Source organism: Dermacentor andersoni, chromosome 9 (genome assembly GCF_023375885.2).
Source record: "Dermacentor andersoni chromosome 9, qqDerAnde1_hic_scaffold, whole genome shotgun sequence".
NCBI classification, from domain to species: domain Eukaryota; kingdom Metazoa; phylum Arthropoda; class Arachnida; order Ixodida; family Ixodidae; genus Dermacentor; species Dermacentor andersoni.
Window position 1 is genome coordinate 18,191,129 of NC_092822.1, and position 20,960 is coordinate 18,212,088.

The 20,960-nt window shown below is 48.4% G+C and overlaps 1 protein-coding gene across 1 annotated transcript; it reads right to left on the reverse strand.

The window, feature by feature from the left end:
- Positions 1-20,734, reverse strand: LOC126527156 (ATP-binding cassette sub-family C member 3-like). Its single transcript, XM_050174908.3, has 9 exons — positions 20,507-20,734; positions 18,820-19,130; positions 16,311-16,640; positions 12,933-13,034; positions 12,661-12,837; positions 10,550-10,708; positions 9,997-10,163; positions 2,838-3,032; positions 1-878 (listed from the first exon to the last, which is right to left on the reverse strand). The coding sequence occupies exons 1-9, from the start codon at positions 20,664-20,666 to the stop codon at positions 725-727; spliced, it is 1,755 nt and encodes a 584-aa protein (XP_050030865.2). The 5' UTR covers positions 20,667-20,734; the 3' UTR covers positions 1-724.
- Positions 20,735-20,960: the final 226 nt, after the last annotated feature.

Consider the following 20,960-nt stretch of genomic DNA (forward strand, 5'->3'; position numbering starts at 1 on the left):
AAGAAGGCTACAGAGAGCTTTATTAGAACAACTCGTTTTAGAATAGCAAAAACAAGAGGCATAATTCTTACCACGAGAGGAACCCTAATTTATAAGCCGGAAAAGACGCAATGATGAAAGATGGGCGACCGACGTCGTATTGAAATTCTCGTGCCAGCATGCCACGAGTCACAAATTTCGAAGGCGTCTGCTCGGACATAGTTAATATTAGGGATAAAGACGGAATACATGGCACTTAAAAGTAGCCCTGCCGATTGAGCGCTGCGTCCATTTCGCTTCGTCGTTTTTGCAATGTCGTTTTGCAAGTGTATACGGCTTAGGCTGCGGCGGCCGTATTCCGATGTCGGCGGTATGCAGAAACTCCGCTACACTTCGACTTGAGTGACACGTCAAAGAGTCCCGGACAGTCAAAATCGAAATGTCAGCCCCTGTTTTTTTTCACGGACTCTCTTATATTTACTGAGTTGTAGTATTACATCAGACTATAAATATTAGCATTAAAGGAATACTCACGCGTCTTTTCGAAGTTGTACGAGCACTAACACACGCTTTTAATTCGTAAGAGGACGAAGTATAGGAATGGTGGGAAAGATTTACAAGATGATTTGAATCGGACACACGAGTTTGGTCTCGGGGATCGAAAGACCTGCCGTTATCAACATCCATCAGGCGCAGTCGCAGCAGCAGTGTCGCCGCGTCTGACGTTTTATTTTGAAAGGTCCTTTCACAACGATGTTACGTCGAATGGATGATCGCTTCGACTGGCAGCGGCGACGCCAGCGTCCGCGGCCATCCTGTAGAAGCAGCTGCTACGATCGGAGAGCAGAGAGGCCGGCGTGTCGTACTCCCTCACTCTTCCGTCCTCCATGACGAGTATTCTGAAAGCAGCGACGGTATACCGTTTCTTCTTTGTTCGGACAAGCCCGCGTCAAATCAAGTGAGAACGCCCTCATCAAGAACTACTCCGTTTCAGATCACCTCACTAATCTAGCGATTATATTATATATATATATATATATATATATATATATATAAAGAAAAAAGAATAAAGCGGTGTTGAGGTCGCCTACGTATGTACAATTACCTTCGTCTGCATTTACTAACCACAAGATTTCGCGTTTACCGATGCTTTCTTTCTTTTGCTCAAAGTTTTCGACTCTGCATTTCCTAGCTTGCCTCAGGCGGTTTTTTGGCTGTTGACGTGCAGTGAAGTCGGTTTACACGCACGCACGCACGCACGCACGCACGCACGCACGCACGCACGCACGCACACACGCACACACGCACACACACGCACACACACACACACACACACACACACACACGCACACACACACACACACACACACACACACACACACACACACACACACCACTTCGCTTCCCCGAAGCTGCAGTGGCTTATAACAGCAGGCTGTCATTTTCTTTTTTTCCAAGCCACTTATTTAATGTAGCGTACGTAAACTGAAAGAGGAATCTCGTTGAGAAAGTTAAGCGAAAACAAAGCAGCTAGCAATGCAAAAATACAAAAAAAGTGTAAAATATTTATTTAAACAGTCGCCCTTATAACTGGCACTGTGACATCGCCAAACGCTGTACTAGTTTGCTTCGAGTTACACAAAATTCCAATATACGCCTCCCTTCGACACCGCCCTCGGGTTAAGTGTATACCCCTGTAACTTTGAGTAGCACCGATGATAGGTACACGCAGATCTAAAGAAAAAAAATGACCATAAGATCTAAGCCCTCGCACGGCTGTTACCATAATTTAATCTTGTAATGAACAAGCACAGTTGGACATCAAGAAAATTTAGTGCCAATCGCTGGGCTAATTGGTTTGTCACGTCTTTTGAAGTTAAAAACAGCTCTAGATCGACGACAGGCAAAAGCGAAAACACACACCGCAAGCGTTGTGGTGCGCTCGTGGTGCTTGTGGTGTGTGTTCTCTCCTGTCGTTGTTTCTGCGATGTGCTCACCTGTAAAATGGAAAGTTTGATCAGCTTGTGCGCCTTGGTTGCGGGGCACGGATAGTAAAAAAATAAATTGTGGGGTTTTACGTGCCAGAACCACTTTCTGATTATGAGGCACGCCGTAGTGGGGAACTCCGGAAATTTCGACCACCCTGGGGTTCTTTAACGTGCACCTAAATTTAAGTACACGGGTGTTTTCGCATTTCGCCCCCGTCGAAATGCGGCCGCCATGGCCGAGATTCGATCCCGCGACGCACGGATAGTACTTTTGTATAGATATATAATCAGATGCTAGAGTTATATCTTATTTAGTACCGTAAATAAGTAATTCCTAATTGGTCTGTTCAACACACACACACACACACACACACACACACACACACACACACGCACGCACGCACGCACGCACGCACGCACGCACGCACGCACGCACGCACGCACGCACACACACACACACACACACACACACACACACACACTAACAGGTCTTCGTTGAGAATTTTCAAGAACCCGCTGCGACAAACTATTGGCTGCGGCGTTGCGCTGATGAGCTACTGGTACCGGGTTCGATCCCAGCCGCCGCGGCCGCATTTCGATGGGGGCAATATGCAGAACAAGGCTCGTGTATTTAGATTTAAGCGCACATAAAGAAAAAAAAAACCTGAGTGGTCAAAATTAACCGGGAGTCCCCCACTACGGTGTGCCTCATAATGAAATCGCGCTCTTGGCACGCAATACCGCAGAACTTACGAGGTATCAACAACGGCGTAGCATGCGCGACACGTTGGGTATTATGCGGTTAGAAGTTCATGGCGTGCTCATGAGCGTGATAATGCGGTAAGTGATACCGCATACTCCTCCGCATACCTGTCGTAGTCGAGCACGGTGTGTATCCGGTGTGCGATGGCCATCAGCGTGCTGTTCCCGAATGCCTCCCTGAGCGTCGCCTGGATGAGGCGGTCCGTGTCACCGTCCATCTGCGAGGTGGCCTCGTCCAGCAGCAGCACCTTCGAGTCGCGCAGCAGGGCGCGGGCGAGGCACACCAGCTGCCGCTGACCGACGCTGCGAGAGAGGGGCAATATTGTCACGCGTCAATCGTTTTACCTTTTTTTTTTTTTAAGCGAAAGCTTTAGCGGCCGAGAACTTGCGATTTCGCGTGGCCGTGCTCCGAGGAGGCACATGACATCACACCGCGTTCTTCGTGACATCGCGTTCCTCGTCGTTGCGCCCGCCTCCGCCCGCTTCGCCAGCTGCGTCGCATGCCTGATAACATGTCGGAGGATTGAAACGGAGAGCTCGCGTGCACTGCAACCGCAGTTGAGGCGGCAGTATGGACGGCGAAAATTTTGATAAGCAGGAGGAGGCCTGGAATCGACATCGGAATGAGATGAAGAGGAAACGAATTGGTCAGGAAACAGACGAACAGCGCGCCGAACGATTGGCTAAACGCCACAACATAGCTTGACAAGCAGACTAGGACCTGCAATCAAGATTAACCAAGGCTAACCATGCTATGACTTAACTTTCGCTGCGTATATCCTGGCACAGCCGAGCGAAGCCACTGCCAATTTTTTTTACAGAGGCTCGTTTTTAACCGAATTATCGCTGTCGTTAAGTATTCGCTCGCCGCAAGACGTGCCTTCAGTCCCGCAACATTTCTTTGACTTTGTCGCGCATCTTATGGCGAAGAAAGACGCGCCTAAACGAATCGCCCGCGTGTTGCAAATATCATTGTGCATTGCTCGGATGCAGCACGCGAGCGCCAGCGATTAAGTTGAGCGAGGGCTAGAAGGAAGGCACGTAGAATGCAAACTCGGAGCGCTGTTTGCAACGACAGACTTCATTTTGGAAACGGGGCAGTGCAGCGCACATGGCGCTAACCGTGATACGAATCGCACGGAAGCAGTCAGCTTCACGCGAAAGAAGAAAGAAACCAAGGTGAAAGATTTAGCCAGAAAACAGCATTACTGAACACAACAGCTCGGTAACGTTTTATCGCCGCATGCGCAGGAAAAGTAGCTCTTTAGGAGACAACGCTATGGATTTTCCACCGGATTAAAAAAAAAACAAAAAAAAAAATCCGCGTGTTGATAAAATTGCACAAACAGGCCTGGAGTGTGGCCTGATCCCGGTGACCAGAACCGGTAACGCACTCCCTCACCAGAGCAGGATTGGCCACCCTGGTGCAGTACTTGGCCACAACCTCCTATATGAACACAACAATCAAACCCCGGCCCTCAGTCCCCAGCAGCTGCGAAGCTACTGACCACGGCGGCGGTCAGACCTGCGACGCTGCAGAGGGTGCTAAGAATCACTGGCTCCGGACAGGCCGCCATTGGAATATGAACCTGGCAACGTTTAACGCTAGAACGTTATCTAGTGAGGCGAGTCTAGCAGTGCTATTGGAGGAATTAGAGGGCAGTAAATGGGATATAATAGGGCTCAGTGAAGTTAGGAGGCCAAAAGAAGCATATACAGTGCTAAAAAGCGGGCACGTCCTGTGCTACCGCGGCCTAGAGGAAAGAAGAGAACTAGGAGTCGGATTCCTGATTAATAAGAATATAGCTGGTAACATACAGGAATTCTATAGCATTAACGAGAGGGTGGCAGGTCTTGTTGTTAAACTTAATAAGAGGTACAAAATGAAGATTGTACAGGTCTACGCCCCTACATCCAGTCATGATGACCAGGAAGTCGAATGCTTCTATGAAGACGTGGAATCGGCGATGGGTAGAGAGAAAACCAAATACACTATACTAATGGGCGACTTTAATGCCAAGGTAGGCAAGAAGCAGGCTGGAGACAAGGCAGTGGGGGAATATGGCATAGGCACTAGGAATAGCAGGGGGGAGTTATTAGTCGAGTTTGCGGAACAGAATAATATGAGGATAATGAATACCTTCTTCCGCAAGCGGGATAGCCGAAAGTGGACGTGGAGGAGCCCGAACGGCGAGACTAGAAATGAAATAGACCTCATACTCTGCGCTAACCCTGGCATCATACAAGATGTGGACGTGCTCGGCAAGGTGCGCTGCAGTGACCACAGGATGGTAAGAACTCGAATTAGCCTAGACCTGAGGAGGGAACGGAAGAAACTGGTACATAAGAAGCCGATAAATGAGTTAGCGGTAAGAGGGAAAATAGAGGAATTCCAGATCAAGCTACAGAACAGGTATTCGGCTTTAACTCAGGAAGAGGACCTTAGTGTTGAAGCAATGAACGACAATCTTGTGGGCATCATTAAGAAGTGTGCAATGGAAGTCGGTGGTAACTCGATTAGGCAGGATACCAGTAAACTATCGCAGGCGACGAAAGATCTGATCAAGAAACGCCAATGTATGAAAGCCTCTAACCCTACAGCTAGAATAGAACTGGCAGAACTTTCGAAGTTAATCAACAAGCGTAAGACAGCTGACATAAGGAAGTATAATATGGACAGAATTGAACATGCTCTCAGGAACGGAGGAAGCCTAAAAGCAGTGAAGAAGAAACTAGGAATTGGCAAGAATCAGATGTATGCGTTAAGAGACAAAGCCGGCAATATCATTACTAATATGGATGAGATAGTTCAAGTGGCTGAGGAGTTCTATAGAGATTTATACAGTACCAGTGGCACCCACGACGATAATGGAAGAGAAAATAGTCTAGAGGAATTCGAAGTCCCAAAGGTAACGCCGGAAGAAGTAAAGAAAGCCTTGGGAGAAATGCAAAGGGGGAAGGCAGCTGGGGAGGATCAGGTAACAGCAGATTTGTTGAAGGATGGTGGGCAGATTGTTCTAGAGAAACTGGCCACCCTGTATACGCAATGCCTCATGACGTCGAGCGTACCGGAATCTTGGAAGAACGCTAACATAATCCTAATCCATAAAAAAGGGGACGCCAAAGACTTGAAAAATTATAGACCGATCAGCTTACTGTCCGTTGCCTACAAAATATTTACTAAGGTAATCGCAAATAGAATCAGGAACACCTTAGATTTCTGTCAAGCAAAGGACCAGGCAGGATTCCGTAAAGGCTACTCAACAATAGATCATATTCACACTATCAATCAGGTGATAGAGAAATGTGCGGAATATAACCAACCCTTATATATAGCTTTCATTGATTATGAGAAAGCGTTTGATTCTGTCGAAACCTCAGCAGTCATGGAGGCATTAAGGAATCAGGGTGTAGACGAGCCGTATGTAAAAATACTGAAAAATATCTATAGCGGCTCCACAGCCACCGTAGTCCTCCATAAAGAAAGCAACAAAATCCCAATAAAGAAAGGTGTCAGGCAGGGAGATACGATCTCTCCAATGCTATTCACAGCGTGTTTACAGGAGGTATTCAGAGACCTGGATTGGGAAGAATTGGGGATAAAAATTAATGGAGAATACCTTAGTAACTTGCGATTCGCTGATGATATTGCCTTGCTTAGTAACTCAGGGGACCAATTGCAATGCATGCTCACTGACCTGGAGAGGCAAAGCAGAAGAGTGGGTCTAAAAATTAATCTGCAGAAAACTAAAGTAATGTTTAACAGTCTCGGAAGAGAACAGCAATTTACAATAGGCAGCGAGGCACTGGAAGTCGTAAAGGAATACATCTACTTAGGGCAGGTAGTGACGGCGGATCCGGATCATGAGACGGAAATAATCAGAAGAATAAGAATGGGCTGGGGTGCGTTTGGCAGGCATTCTCAGATCATGAACAGCAGGTTGCCATTATCCCTCAAGAGAAAAGTGTATAATAGCTGTGTCTTACCAGTACTCACCTACGGGGCAGAAACCTGGAGGATTACGAAATGGGTTCTACTCAAATTGAGGACGACGCAACGAGCTATGGAAAGAAGAATGATAGGTGTAACGTTAAGGGATAAGAAAAGAGCAGATTGGGTGAGGGAACAAACGCGAGTTAATGACATCTTAGTTGAAATCAAGAAAAAGAAATGGGCATGGGCAGGACATGTAATGAGGAGGGAAGATAACCGATGGTCTTTAAGGGTTACGGACTGGATCCCAAGGGAAGGGAAGCGTAGCAGGGGGCGGCAGAAAGTTAGGTGGGCGGATGAGATTAAGAAGTTTGCAGGGACGGCATGGCCGCAATTAGTACATGACCGGGGTTGTTGGAGAAGTATGGGAGAGGCCTTTGCCCTGCAGTGGGCGTAACCAGGCTGATGATGATGATGCTATGGATGGCTTTCTTATGCACGACTCGCTAAGTGCGTTGACATATGTTCAGCCTCCACGTTTAAGCGGTTAAAGCCGTCTCTATATTTATTATTTGTTTTGTTTATTTATCACATGCTACCGGCCTACTTTTGAGGCCTTAGGCAGGAGTGGGAGCAGGGATGCAACGTAACACAAGCTCACTACATAAAGGCAAAATGAAAGCAAGAAAAAAAGCCAGGTGGACACAAGCGTGAGTGCGTACACGCAGAACGCAAGAAAATAAATTTCGAGGAAAAAAGCGCAAGACAACTTACGAGATAATGACAATCGTAGTACATAAAAAGGGAACAGATGATAGAGCAGTCTGTGAAGCAATGACATTCACATCTTCCCTAAGAAAGCAGGATTGTCAAGCATTGGGTGACGCTAAATTACAAATGTCCTGCAATCTACGGACTTTTTCCTTACCTTTCTCGCGCACTCACTTTTTTACTGCTCTTTCCAGATCTGTCTTCTTGCGACAGTTCGTTTCGAGATCAACAACAAGCCCACGTCACCACTCTCATTGACCAGCCATTAATCTGGTGTGTTTATGTGTGCTTCAATAAAACTTGGTGCTGGGCTAGTTGGTGATGCATTCTTTAAAACTGATGGTAGCGCTAAAAGGGACGAACACAAGGTGAAAAGACGACACCCTAGTTAGCGTTACCTCATCGTCGTGTCGTCTTTTCACCTTGTGTTCGCCCCTTTTAGCGCTACCATCAGTTTCAAAGAATGTGGTGTGACGTGCATGGATAGTGGACGAACTTGATTCGCGGGTGTGTGTGAACGTCTACGAATTCGACCACTGCGCTTGACCGTGATCGCGGTGTTGGGGTTTGTTGATCCTGAGTAACACTTGTTGGGGGGCTATTTGGTGCATGTTTCCAGAAGAGGGTTTGCGCCTGTCCCGTCTCGCTTGCTATGTGTTGTCTTTTTCGGCGCTACAACCCTCTTTTGTTGATCCTCTTTTCTGGGCACAAGTTCGCCCGTTAAAGAGTTGAATCCCAAAGAGTAAGCTTTAACTCAGGGGCTGCTTTCTAAGTACATGAGAAAGCAGAAATAGTTTTTCTCGTCAACCGCTTCACAAAAGTCGAGGAGATTTATTGAACCGAAAATATAACGGTAGAGCTCAGTGAATGTTGGAAGCAGATTTTCTTTATTTAGGCCGTTGGCATTTTATTAAGAAATTGTTGGAAATCGCAAATTTTGAGAACACGAACTATCGAGTTTGCAACTCAGTAACTCTGCGATGAAGTATGATATCACAGTTCAGTAAATTTCATCTAGGAGTTCCATTAAAGTGGACGAAATTGATGTATTATACATGGCTCTTCAACGCACCACTAATGTGTGAGCAGGACTCTTGCAAAACTCTTGTAAACAGGGTCACAATTTCTTTACCTTGAAAAATTTTGGCTGCCTTGGATGTACTAATGGGTGCAATTTACACAACTACGATACCTATTTTTGGCACAGAGTTACAGATTTGTAAACACCATTATACATTTCTCGAACTTGTCGATTTTCGGCAATTTTTGTAAAACCATTATGCATTAATGCACCAAATCAAAATTGCGTTTTGAAAGCCACTAGAATTAAATATTTCTTTGTCTCTTAAATGTAACAAGTTTCAATAAAAGTGATGCTGAGCTGATTCCAGAAAAGCATTTCTGCTGATTACATGCATTTGAACCAGCCGCATCGGAGTTGGGCCCGAGCTAAAGCTTTCCTCTTAAAGAAGTGTAGGCACCGAATTCTCAGGTGACGACTTTTTACTCTTAGGTAATAATCCACAGCATCAATGGGACCACGATAACGATCGGCATATGCAGGATCGTGTCCTCGGTAATGAAATATCGCGCAATTTCTATCGCACAGTTTCTCGTATCAGTATTCCAGCCAGCACGGGTGAATTACCTTTGAATGGCGTAAATGTACGGTACCCGATGTTACGGAGGTCACGTGAACCACCAAAGAGTAGACGACAGCAAATTCACTCGTCCTTTGGTCAATTTCACACGTACGCTCACGTTCGCCGGCGCCGCAGCTATATGGAAGACGCGCACTTGCGTCTCCCGGTCGCGTTTCAGCAAATGCAAGTGCGGCAACTCAGGAAATGCACCTCCACCAGCGCCTTTAACGTCACACCATTTTGCTCTCAACAGTGACGCTTTCATGATGGCTGTCGCGACGGGTTCGTCGTAAAAGGAAGTCACATTTCATTTCTAGACCTTAAAATCGAAATAAACTACATTTTATGTGGCTCCTGTCACTCATACTTTGTCAAAGCGTTCCTCGTAAGCAGGCAAATCTTAAGCTATATTGAATTTAGCCTCTAAATTTGGTGTCCATTTTCCTTTAACTCACACTTTTTGCAGTGTTTGATTCTTCACCTTCCATACAACGTGACAATATGTGCGATTTATATTTGCTTCAAGGGGTGAGAATGTGAGAGCGCCCGCGCGGGGGGGGGGGGGGGGGGGGTGGAGACGAAGGCGAGGAGGAAATCGAGCACTCGTCCGCGAGTGCAGAGTCGATCAGGGGTCACTTAAGAAGCCTCAACGTCTTATTCATCTGTGTCACGCATCTGGTTCAAGCTTGAAAAGAAGGCTGCTGTGCAATGTCCGCATTTAACCTACCGCGCACGGTGGCGGTCGAACGGGATGAACTGCGCATGCATTCGCAGCGTGAAATGCACCAGCGTTAAGATATACGCAGCCGATTGTATTTCCGGTGAGTGAAGTGACTTGTAGCCCTGCACTTGTTCCCTGCACTGGAAGAGTCGACGAGACAAAACATGAGCAGGAATAGAACCGACTGCGATGACTCACCTGAGGTTCGTGCCCCCGTCAGCGGTCTCCATGTCCAGTCCGGCTGGGTGACCTTTGACTAAGGGTCCCAGGTGGACGTGGCGCAACGCCTGCCATAGCTGGTCATCGGAGTGTGAGCCTGTCGGATCCAAGTTCATGCGCATCGTGCCTCGGACCAGGCTCGGGTCCTGTCGCGTGTTTGCAGCACCACCGTGAATAAAGTACCAATGGAGAGACGGTAAGAAAGCAGAAAGGCAGGGAGGTTAACCAGATGGCAAGATCCGGTTTGCTGTCCTACGCTGGGGAGAGAGTGGAGGGGGAGGTAAAGTGATAGCAAAGTAGAGATAAAGAAAGAATAGAGCATAGGACATCGATGCAAAGAAATAACGTGGTGGTTAACCAGACATAGTCGTGCGTCTCTACCCAGTTCTACAGGGTGTTAGGAAACGCGCACAGAAAAAAAGAAAGAAAAAAAAAAAAGCCATATGAGCGGTGAGCTATAGCGTAAACATCGTAAACTTCCAGTAATGCTCTTTGCGAACAAAACCAACAGCTTCGTCGGTTCCAGCGTCACCTGCGGAATGACCGTGATGGCCCGGCGCAGCCTTTTCAGAGGAACTTCGGCAATGTCGACGCCGTCGATGAGGATGCGTCCTTGAGAAGCTTTAAGAATGCGCAAAAGGGCAAGCACGAGAGAAGACTTGCCGGCCCCCGTCCTTCCAACGACGCCCACCTGAAAATAAAGTGCAGATGACGTTGTTCAAGCTCATGCATAGCCAAGCGATAGTTGGCGCCGGTGGCTTTGTCAGAATTATTTGGTAGGAGGGAGGTCGGAGGGCGAAGAGGGTTGGGCAGGTCGCATACTAACACAACGCATGCACTCAGTGCTTAGTCTCTCCCTTTTTGCCTCTTTCTATTCCCCTTTCCCCTACCCGCAGTGTAGGGTGCTCTTCTCGTTGACCTCCCTGCCTTTCCTATCCTTGTTTTCTCTCTCGCAGGAGCGGGGGGGTGGGACGCGTGCCTGTTGTGCCACTCGGTGGATGCGCCACTGTTTGGCACGTGTTGTCCTTGTCCCTGTCTTATTCCGAGCTGTATCACGAACCAAGTAGCCCGGCAGTACCTATTAGCGTAGTTTGTTTTATTGTCTCGCTTAACTACGCGCATCCTTAGTTATCATTAATTTCGCTGCCTCTATGAGAACACATCATCGCTGTTTTTGGTGTCGTTACATAATTCTAGCAACTGCGCATGTATATCTGTATAAAACCGCTCTAATTCAGATCAAGTTTACCTCAAAACTATACGCAACGAAGTAAGCAACATCTTCTACGACGCGAGATCGTTATTGCGATTGTTCTCCGTCTCTGCAGCCACAAAAATTAAACGCTCTGAAAAATTATGTATTCTTTTTCTTTTTTTTTGTTACAGCGAAGCTATTAGCCTCTAGTTATTCGGGATTTTCTTGTGGCGTGCTCACCGAAAAATAAATAAATAAAAAAAATCGCAGCATAAAGAAGGGGCTTGTGTTTCAGTTTGTAGTCTGTAGGTTATGTGGAAGTCGTGCTCTGCGAATTTTCTGACACATATTACTTTGAGAAATTCAATTACTTCAATAGTGCACTTGCACTAAGCGGAGGAGCCAAAAGCAAACTGCAGCTGGAAGGCTTTGTGTTTGAATTTCTGCCTAAGAGATTTCTGTTTTCTCGTATATTCGTATAACGATCGGAAGCTGTCATGTCTGCAGCTTGTATGCAAATCTTACTTTACGCATTTGCTGACGCAGTTTACTTTTAAGCATTAATTTAGTTCAATAAGGCGCTTGACGGATGGCCTAGAAGAATGAGGATGTATGCGGCACTTCCTTACGCGTGCGTGCGCACGTGACAGACGTCGTGTAACGTCGTTTATCGTCCGCACCAGCTTCGGTGCACATTCCCTTTCACAGCATGGAATCGAGACGAATCTCTTTCTTCTCGCAAGAATGCGCGTTAGCGTGTCGTTTCGTTGACATTGCTATCATTCGTACAAATTCCAATTATTCTCATCAATGAATTGAATTGAATTCTGGGGATTCACGTGTCAAAACTACTATTCGATTATGAGGCATGCTGTAGTGGGGGACTCCAGATTACATTTGACCACTATGGATCTTTAATGTGCCCCCATTGCACGGGACATGGGCGTTCTTGCATTTCGCCCCTATCGAAATGCGGCCGGGATTCGATCCCGTGACCTCGTGCTTAGCAGCGCAACGCCATAGCCGCTAAGCCACTGCGGTGGGTAACTCAGTGAAAACGAGCAGCCGGCAAGATGCTGATTCACGCAGTTTCACTTACGCTGAGCTTAAGGTTGTCGTTCCACGCATGCATAGTGGAACCAATGAAACTTTAAGTGGAACAACATGTTTCAAGCGCAAGAGTGCGCCCCCCCCCCACCCGCCACCCGCTTTTTCTTTAGCTTTATTGCTGCGTTATTTATACTGAAGACGTGGCTTTAAGTGGATCCGTATATTACAGCCACGAAATGTTTCCACTTGCTTTCTTTTATTTCATATAAACTTTTGCGCCATCCAGTCATCATGTTGACTTCATTAAACTACCTAGCCTACAAGAGTACGCTTTCGCTTTCGGGTACGTATGACTTGGATCTCAACAGAATGCAAGAACTAGCAGACCAAGCGCTTACTTTCTGCCTAGGCTGCACCGTGAAAGTGACGCCGTTGAGAACGTTCGGTGCGATGCCAGGTCGGTACGAAGCGGAGTACTCCTGAAACGTGACTCCGCCTTCCGACGGCCAGTCCTCGGACAAAGCCAGGCAGCCCAAATCCTGTTGTTCTCCTCCAGGGATCCCGTCGACGTCAGTCTGCGCGTGCGAACCGAAAGCCGCAACAAGACTACTTTTCGCAACACTTTTTATGTCTAAGTGCGACAACCAGAGGAATGTAAACGACGATGCACCTCAGGCGGCAGCTCCGTGTACTCCAAACAACGCTCGAAGGACACCATTAACTGAAGTGTACCGAACAGCATCAGGCAAAGGCTCACCAGCGCCAGCGGAATCTGTAAAAGTGTTGGTTTGAAAGCAGTGTATATTAGACTCGTTAATCCTTTCTGCTTTACATTTTTTTTAATGAAGTGAGAAGTTGCGTATGAACGACAATGGTCAGGGAAAAATAAAAAAAAAAGTCTTCGAGTTTTTTGCAGTGAGTCTACGGTTTTTCTCATGAGCTGCCAAAAATAAGTAGGATGCGGTTCTTCAGACTTCCTTACTTACAATCGTGGTAGTGTGAACTATGGCGACAAACGTCGTTAACAACTTTCTGGTGCCGTTCAAGGGAGGTTATATGTGCATTAGGCAGCACACTCGAAAAATGAAGTCCTGAGGCCTATAGCCTCAGCGTGATGAAGGTGCATGGACATTTGTGAAATTTCAGGGAGGGTCATATTCATCTGCGGTACAAAGATGAGAAGTTATGTAATTACATAGCATTGGCAGGCACTCACATTCCTGAGAATAGTCCTTTTTTGGTTTGTTTTTCCTTTCCTGAAAGTCGAATATTTGGGGAAATACACTACGATTCCTACCGAAATCATTGCTCCAGAAGGGGTTAAGGAAAGTGTCCATTTATAACGTACTGCGAAAAAGGGAGACATATATTTTGTACGTTAGTTTGCCCTTCGATATCAATACTTCTCTACATGCAATTGCAAAACCCTGTCTCCCGGATAAAGTGTTAAATAAATAGAAGAAGCGTAGTATATGAAAACCCACGCGGTCGGTTTGCAGCCCGGGTCATGTTCATAAAGGCGCTTTGTCTCTCGAAGTGGGCGCAGAGCAGGACGGGCAACTCGAAGACGCATTCTGTGGGATGGTGTCGCAGCCGCACTCACGCGAACTCTTCTTTGTGTCGCAGTCACACCTCACAGACAATTCAAAGGCATCGAAGGTCTCACCATCGAATAGTCACGGAGTGAGTGGAAAGAGACTCTTCCACGCTTAAGGACGAAAATCGCTACCAAAGGTGCTACATATGCATTGAGACGGCGCGGGCGTTTATAAGCATATACTCTAAATTTGGAAAGTTTGTAGGCTTTCGTGTTGTGTTGGAAAGTTGTCACATTTTTCTCTTCGGTTGGTAGTATGTGCATGTTGTGTTGTTTAGTTGTTGCCGTTAGTTGTTTTGTGTCACGTTGTGGTTACAAGACGGGCACTTAACAAAGGTTGACGTTGGGCTTGTTGAATATGACACTGTAACAGCTATTTAGCGCTGGAAATGGTGGAGATGAAAAGAAAGGACGCAGGACGAGTGTGTCCTTCGTTTTCGTTCTTGGAGTCTCCAGCTCTTAGCACATGGTACGCGCTCGAAGCATCGAGTTCGCTGCCACGTGGTGTCCGGAGGCACGCGAGGACCATCCTGCGCATCCGATAGCGCCCTGTGCAACGAAGCGAGCGCAGACTGGCAAGGCGGCGAGTTGACATGGTCATGCCACCCGTGACTCATCTCTGTGACATATCCTTTTCCCGAGAAGGCAGTCTTCCGACTCCACACCTCTTTCACACTCTGTGCGCGATTCTCGTCATGCCTCATCTATACTGTCACCCACACTGATTGCTCAATGGCTGTGGTGCTCGGCTACAGAGCCCGATGTCGCGAGTTAAAATCCCAATATCGGTGGGGCGCATTCTCGCGGTCGCAGAATACAAAAATGCTGGCACACTTGTGAACGTAATGGAGCCGATGTCGGTCAGAATTAACCTGGATCTCTCAACTAAGCTATCTCTAATTGTACGTATTCTGCTCCTGCTCAGTAAATCATGTGGATCGACCATTCCCACGTTTATTCGGAAGCAGTCAAGAAGCCAATCGGGTGACGTTTGTCCGCCAAGCTCCTCCTGGTACTCTCCGTAAGCGGCCGTCACAAGTAAAGCGAGCCGCTTTTGTTCGAACTACTGCAAGTTAATGGACTGTCACGGCGCGACATTATTCGATTCGGCGAATTACCGATCAACGGGCGCCACAAGGTCGTAGGAATAGGAACTGGCGAGCAAGACGCTTATTGCCGGCCACTCGGGAAAGCGGCCGAAAGAAGTCGAAGGCAGGTTTAGAGATTGTCTTTTTGTCGTCGGCGCGACCGTAACGCCCCGACAGCTTTTCTTTAGGAATCTCCCGGGTATTCTCTGCCCAGCGCGTGTATTGAGAAGCTCGTTAAGAAGGCGGGTAGTGCGAATACTCCGAAATATGTGGTGCCTCTGTGCAATCGTCTGTCCACGAATTGCTGACAGTGTATGCGTGCCGACAGCGCCGTATGGCCGGGTACCGTAGTTTCCCCTGTGCTTGTGAACGAACAATAGAGGCCCTCCACGGACTCAAGGGTGTGCGTGTGTGGTGCAATACAAGGGCGCGACCTCCAACAGCAGGGGGCGATCACCCGTACCCTCGCCCCTAATTAAAACGGGCGCGGCCAAGACCTTAGGAGGAGCCGGAGTACAACTGGGTGAACTTGATTGGATCGCCACCAATATCTACCATTCCCCAACACAGGGAACTAGGGAAATGAGAAGCTATTTAACGCTGGTTTTAGACCGAGCTAAGCAGTCTAGAAGCTGAGACTACAATAAGCTAAGAAGCGTCAAGGCGCTAGTGCAGTCCAGTATCGCCTGGGCCGCCTAGCCTCTCCTGAGCTGCGAGTTACTAGGTGACGTAAGAGACGACAAACCAACTTCTGCAACGAAGCTCACGGTAGTTCCCCTCAAGTTAGCTCAACCTGCTCCAGGGAAGACTTCAGACCTAGACTCCCGGGAAACCAGCCCAGCAATCGCATCTACCGCAACGAGGTCGGCTTGCCAGCGTTCTTCGAAAAAGCGCTGCCGTCGACTGCACGCTTTATGGACTTGCTGCTGCCGCCCGGCCATGCGTATGCCATCATTTGTTTTGTATTGAACTCTGTTTAGTTGACCACCGTTAAGTGTGTACTGTTAATTTCTATAATTACAGTTAACTGTTCGTTGTATTTCCTTTGTCTTCATCATTGATCTAGATTAAGTGCATGTGTGTTGTAGTTCTTGTGTTTATTGTGTTTCGTTTGAATAATGTGCCGTTGTCAGTAGATAAAGTTTCTTTTTTTCTTTCTTTCTCCCGACTCTGACCCCTTCACTGTGTGCGCTTGAGTACAGAACGACCACCCGGCTTGTATACCCCGTCGACGACTTTGCGCCGACGGCGAGCGGGTGACAAGCCGTGACATGGACGCTACGGGAAAACTTGTGGCGAGTCGCTCATCCTTCTGCTGTGTGTCTCATTAGCACGCACGACCCTCTCTCACTGGTGCTCTCACCGAGGTGGCTGAACTGAGGGTGAGTCCCAAGCTGCTCGGATCGGGCGCTGCCATGCTGCCCACGGTGCTGAACAGCATCGCTGCGAGCACGACCACGAACCCACCCGCGGCCGTGACGGTCCGCGTGAGACGGTAGCAGGCGGCGTAGGAAGAATAACCGCGCAGGCACATGTCGTCGAGGCGGTAGAAGTGCCGCCGGAACCTCTCCAGGACGCCGTACGCCCGCACGCTGCTCAGCGCCTCCAGAGTCTCGGTCATGTGCTGCAGCAGCTTCGAAGTGGACACGCTGTCGTAGAAGCGCGAACTGTGCGACGCGCTCACGGCCATGCTCTGCGAGGTTCGGAAAGTCGGGAGCAAGCGGCAACGTACTGCTGCTTTTTAAGACGCCGCCGACGAGTATTTCCACGTTTTGTAAAACAGCGGTGCGCAGAGCACCTGGTCGTGACCATTGCAGCTAAACCATGCTCACAGAAAAGAGCCTATACTCGCAGGTTCTATCAGCATAAATTCATACGGTAACAGTTCCGAAACTGTTCCAGTACATCGTCGAGTTTCTAGGCTCACCGGCATTTACAACTGTGGCCTATTTCTGACTTCAAAACGCACACTTATATGTCTGCACGCCGTGCTTAAAGACCACCTCCAAAACAATTAAACATCGCTCTTCCATGTAGTCACGCGTAACAGGCGTTCTGATCTCTTGCGTACCTTTATGCTAACGGCACTTCGCCTTGAAGGTTAGCCGCAGAAAACGCACACAGACATAGGGAACGAAAATGACTGTACGCGCCCTTTCGTTGCTCTTTGTCCGTATTCACCGCGCCTAAATTTCAAATCTTAAATCTTTACCAACTAACCAGACTTTCTGTAGTTCTTGTGGGTACGGGGTACTTGGGACAGTCCCAGAAGACTACCCCACGGGAGCGTGCATCTGAGTGTACATCCCCAAAAGAAGCGTTCGTCAAAGCTGGCTTCTCCACATTTAAAGAGATTCTGTGGAGTTAAGCCTTTGAGTGATTCATATTATTTTACGAGATATTATCAGTATACTTGAAGCATTTACGTGTGCGTGTCCAACCGGCAACATTAACTCGACAAGCGTTATCCCGAAATTAAAAGCCGAAAATACTGCATCCAACCTAACTTCACAGGACAAGTGCATGAATCATTACGCAATTTAGTCTGACCTGCTTATAAGCTTTGCGCACGCGAACGCGAGATTTCTACGGGCATTACGCGCGACACTTGGAAAACAATGTTAGTTTCAGGTGCGCAAAATATAGGCTGGGGCGCCATCTATACGAAATGTACATCACAAGCAAACATTAGCAATATATTGCCTCTAAAATCTGGCAGTGCCCGTGCCTTGCCGCACCCGCCGCCATGTCTCGGAAGCAATGTACAGCCTCAGCTTCCATCATCAAGCTTAAAGCTTCTAAATATCGAGAACGGATTTCGGAAACAGCGACGCATGGTCACGAATACCTTGCTGTCGATGTATCATGACACAAATTTAAAGCAAATACTACCACCAGTAGGGAACTAATGGGCCGAAATATGCACAATGGCGACTTCATAGATTCGGAGCAGACGGCACCCACAGCACAGAGTTACAGAAGTGCATCGGTGGATAATGGAGAGAGAGAGAGTGAAGACAAAGAGGAGGAGGAAGAGGAGTAAATAAAGAGAGAAGGCAGGGATGTTAACGAGAAATGCGTCTTGTTGGCTACCCTATTCTGGGGAACGGGGGAGAGGGAATAGAAAGATGAGAAAGAGGGAGGCGAGGGGGAGGGTGAAGGCTGAATGCCAAAGAATTAAGTTAACCGGACGGATATCTAGCTGGCTACCCTGCACAGTGTAAAGCTAGAGTGTAGCTGTCCTAGTAAAGGGGATGATGACTTGAAAGAAAGAACGCAAAGGCAAAATGAGAGGGAGTTCACGTTCACACTTGTATGCACATGCAGTAGACACAGTCCTAAGCGTCTTATCAGGTCCGCTTGACGATGGAGGCCCAGGACTTTTGCCTCTGCAAAAGGTCGACTGTCAGGTTGGCTGAGCACACTCTGAGGCTGACATTGGACTGGTACGACGTCGAAGCGGGTGCACTGGCTGACGAGGTGAATCGATTGTCTCCTCGCAGTTGTTCACGCTTGGCTGAAACGCGTTTGCGGCGTAGTTGGTCCTCGTGCGGTTGGACTTGCACATGGTATCATGTTCGTACTTAACATGTCGCTGCTACGATTACCGTATCAGCCCACTCGCATTGTGACACTAAACTGTTGTACCGCTAGACTGGGCGTAGACTTCGAAAATTCTTACTCATTCCTCATTAGAATGGCTGGCGGATGACAGCGGACTTAAAGAGGCGCCAGGGCAGTAAGGCGGGCTATTTGCTTGCTAGGGCTCGCACTCATATTTGCATAGAAAAAAATAGAGAAGACATGCACAGATAGAAAGGGCCGACATCAATGAGACGTGCGCTGGCGGAAGATGACCAAATGTTGCTCACAAAACCCTTTGCGGCGAGGACGGCCACAACTGCAGTGACCACCACCACCAGGGGCGCCTGCGTGGCAACCACCGCGACGCTGGCGACTGTGATCAGCGACCCCTGGACGCACTGCTTGCCGCAAACGAACGATTCGGCGTCCATGATGTCCAGGTCACCGGCGAACCGGTTCAGCACTCGGCCCCTGGGCGACGCGTCGAAGAAAGACACCGGACTGTGAAGAACACCTTCCAGCATGGCGCGGTGCAGAGAGCCGGACATGAACAGCGCAGTGGCCGCCAGCAGCACGCCGCCCAGCAAGCGGCACAGCACTGCAAACGCGTTCGGTGGAAGAAGAAATGTAGAAAAGCTAACAGCTCTTCGCATAAATCTGCGATTGAAAGCGCTTGAGAAAGCGAGTCGCATGCTCTTGCTCATAGAACCCTGATTCGGGCACACGTTGACATAGTTTCCCTGGACCCGCCGTGGTTGCTTAGTGGCTTTGGTGTTGCGCTGCTAAGCGCGAGGCCTCGGGTTCAGATCCCGCCCACGGCGGCCGCATTTCGATGGGTGCCAAGTGCGAAAACACTCGTGCGCTTAGATTTAGGTGCACGTTAAAGAACCCCAGGTGCTCCGAATTTCCGGAGTCCTCCGCTACGGCGTGCTTCACCATAAGATAGCGGTTTTGGCACGTAAAACCCCATAATTTAATTAATTAAGAATTTCGGCATAATCTTATCCTCAAAGGCGATTGATTTAGCGACAGTACTTGTCATCATCACCCTATTTTATGTCCACTGTCCGACCAAGCCCTCTCCAGCAATCTTCAGTCACACGTTTCGCACTAGTCTTAACCTCACGATGACGTCGATGGTAATGCGTTTAGCATTGAATCAATCTAGGGACACCACGTATTGTCACTGTCGAAACGAGTTATACTTTGCCGTTGTGGCGTAGGGACTTTGGCATTGAGCGGCTGAGCCCGACGGAGTGGGATATACCCAGTGGAATATACCCAGCGCATTCATGGCGCTCCTCGCTAAAGCTTCGGCGTGAGAGATGTTCACTGAAAAGCTGCACAGTAAATTTGTTACGCAGCCTGCTAAAGCATCCGGTTGCTGTCCTTGAAGAAGAACAATTGGGACGCGGGTTCAATTCCGCCCGGCATCAGATACATTTAAGGGATTTTTTTCTATATTTTAGAGTGGCACAATGCCAGTGGGACATAGCTAGCTACCCAAGTTGGCGTCAGAGGTGTTCATTGAAGAGCGGTAGACACGTACATACCCTGTGAGCCATGTCACTATAGTCACTAGGTATGTGACGCGATACACGGCGTTAGTTTCCTGAACAGCAGTACCTACCCGCTCCTGCATCTACATTGACCCATATGGGCGTGAAGGAGGTTCATTAAAGAGCGGCATGTGTGTACACATTGCCACATACTGAGTGACCCAAGTTGGTCTGGTAGTTGGATTCGAGCTCTGTTTCCACAGACCAGCCCGACGCCCTATCCATTCGCTGAACTACCCGGTGACGCAGGTATAGGCGGGTAAACGGTTAGAGACGACATACATAGATAGTCACAGGAAAGTGCCTGAACTATCACAAGAATGCTAATGCCATTCATATATGCTTGCCGTAATTCTTCAGTGCACGCGTGTGAATCCGAGGAACAAATTGTTGCGTGTGTGTGAAAGGTGCCCACCGTTGGCAACGCAGATGCCGACGAGTCCTCCGACCCAGTACCGCCGTGCCGCTGCCGCGCCGCCGGGATCGGCGATGGAGGCGTCCGTCCACGACTTGATCCACAGCTGCTGCATCGCATGCGCCACGGCTGCCGCGGCCAGGACGGCCACGCCTGCCATCGCGGGCCATTGCGAGAAACGGACGAGAGCCAGGAGAAGCTGCAAGCTGGTCTGCGATCGCAACCGCCCGAGGTGAGAGTGAACGTTGAGTTAGACAAACACCTCCGGTATGCACGGCATAATTATCCTGGAAAACGAAACTATATGTTCCATAATGAATTTCGATTGCGCGATAAAATCCTACATGCCGTCATACGTTTCTGAAACAAGTGCAGCCTGCCTCTGACTGCGCAGACGCATTCAAAGCCGGGATGCATGGGATGCTGTGGTGGGAGAGGTATATTGGTAATTGTA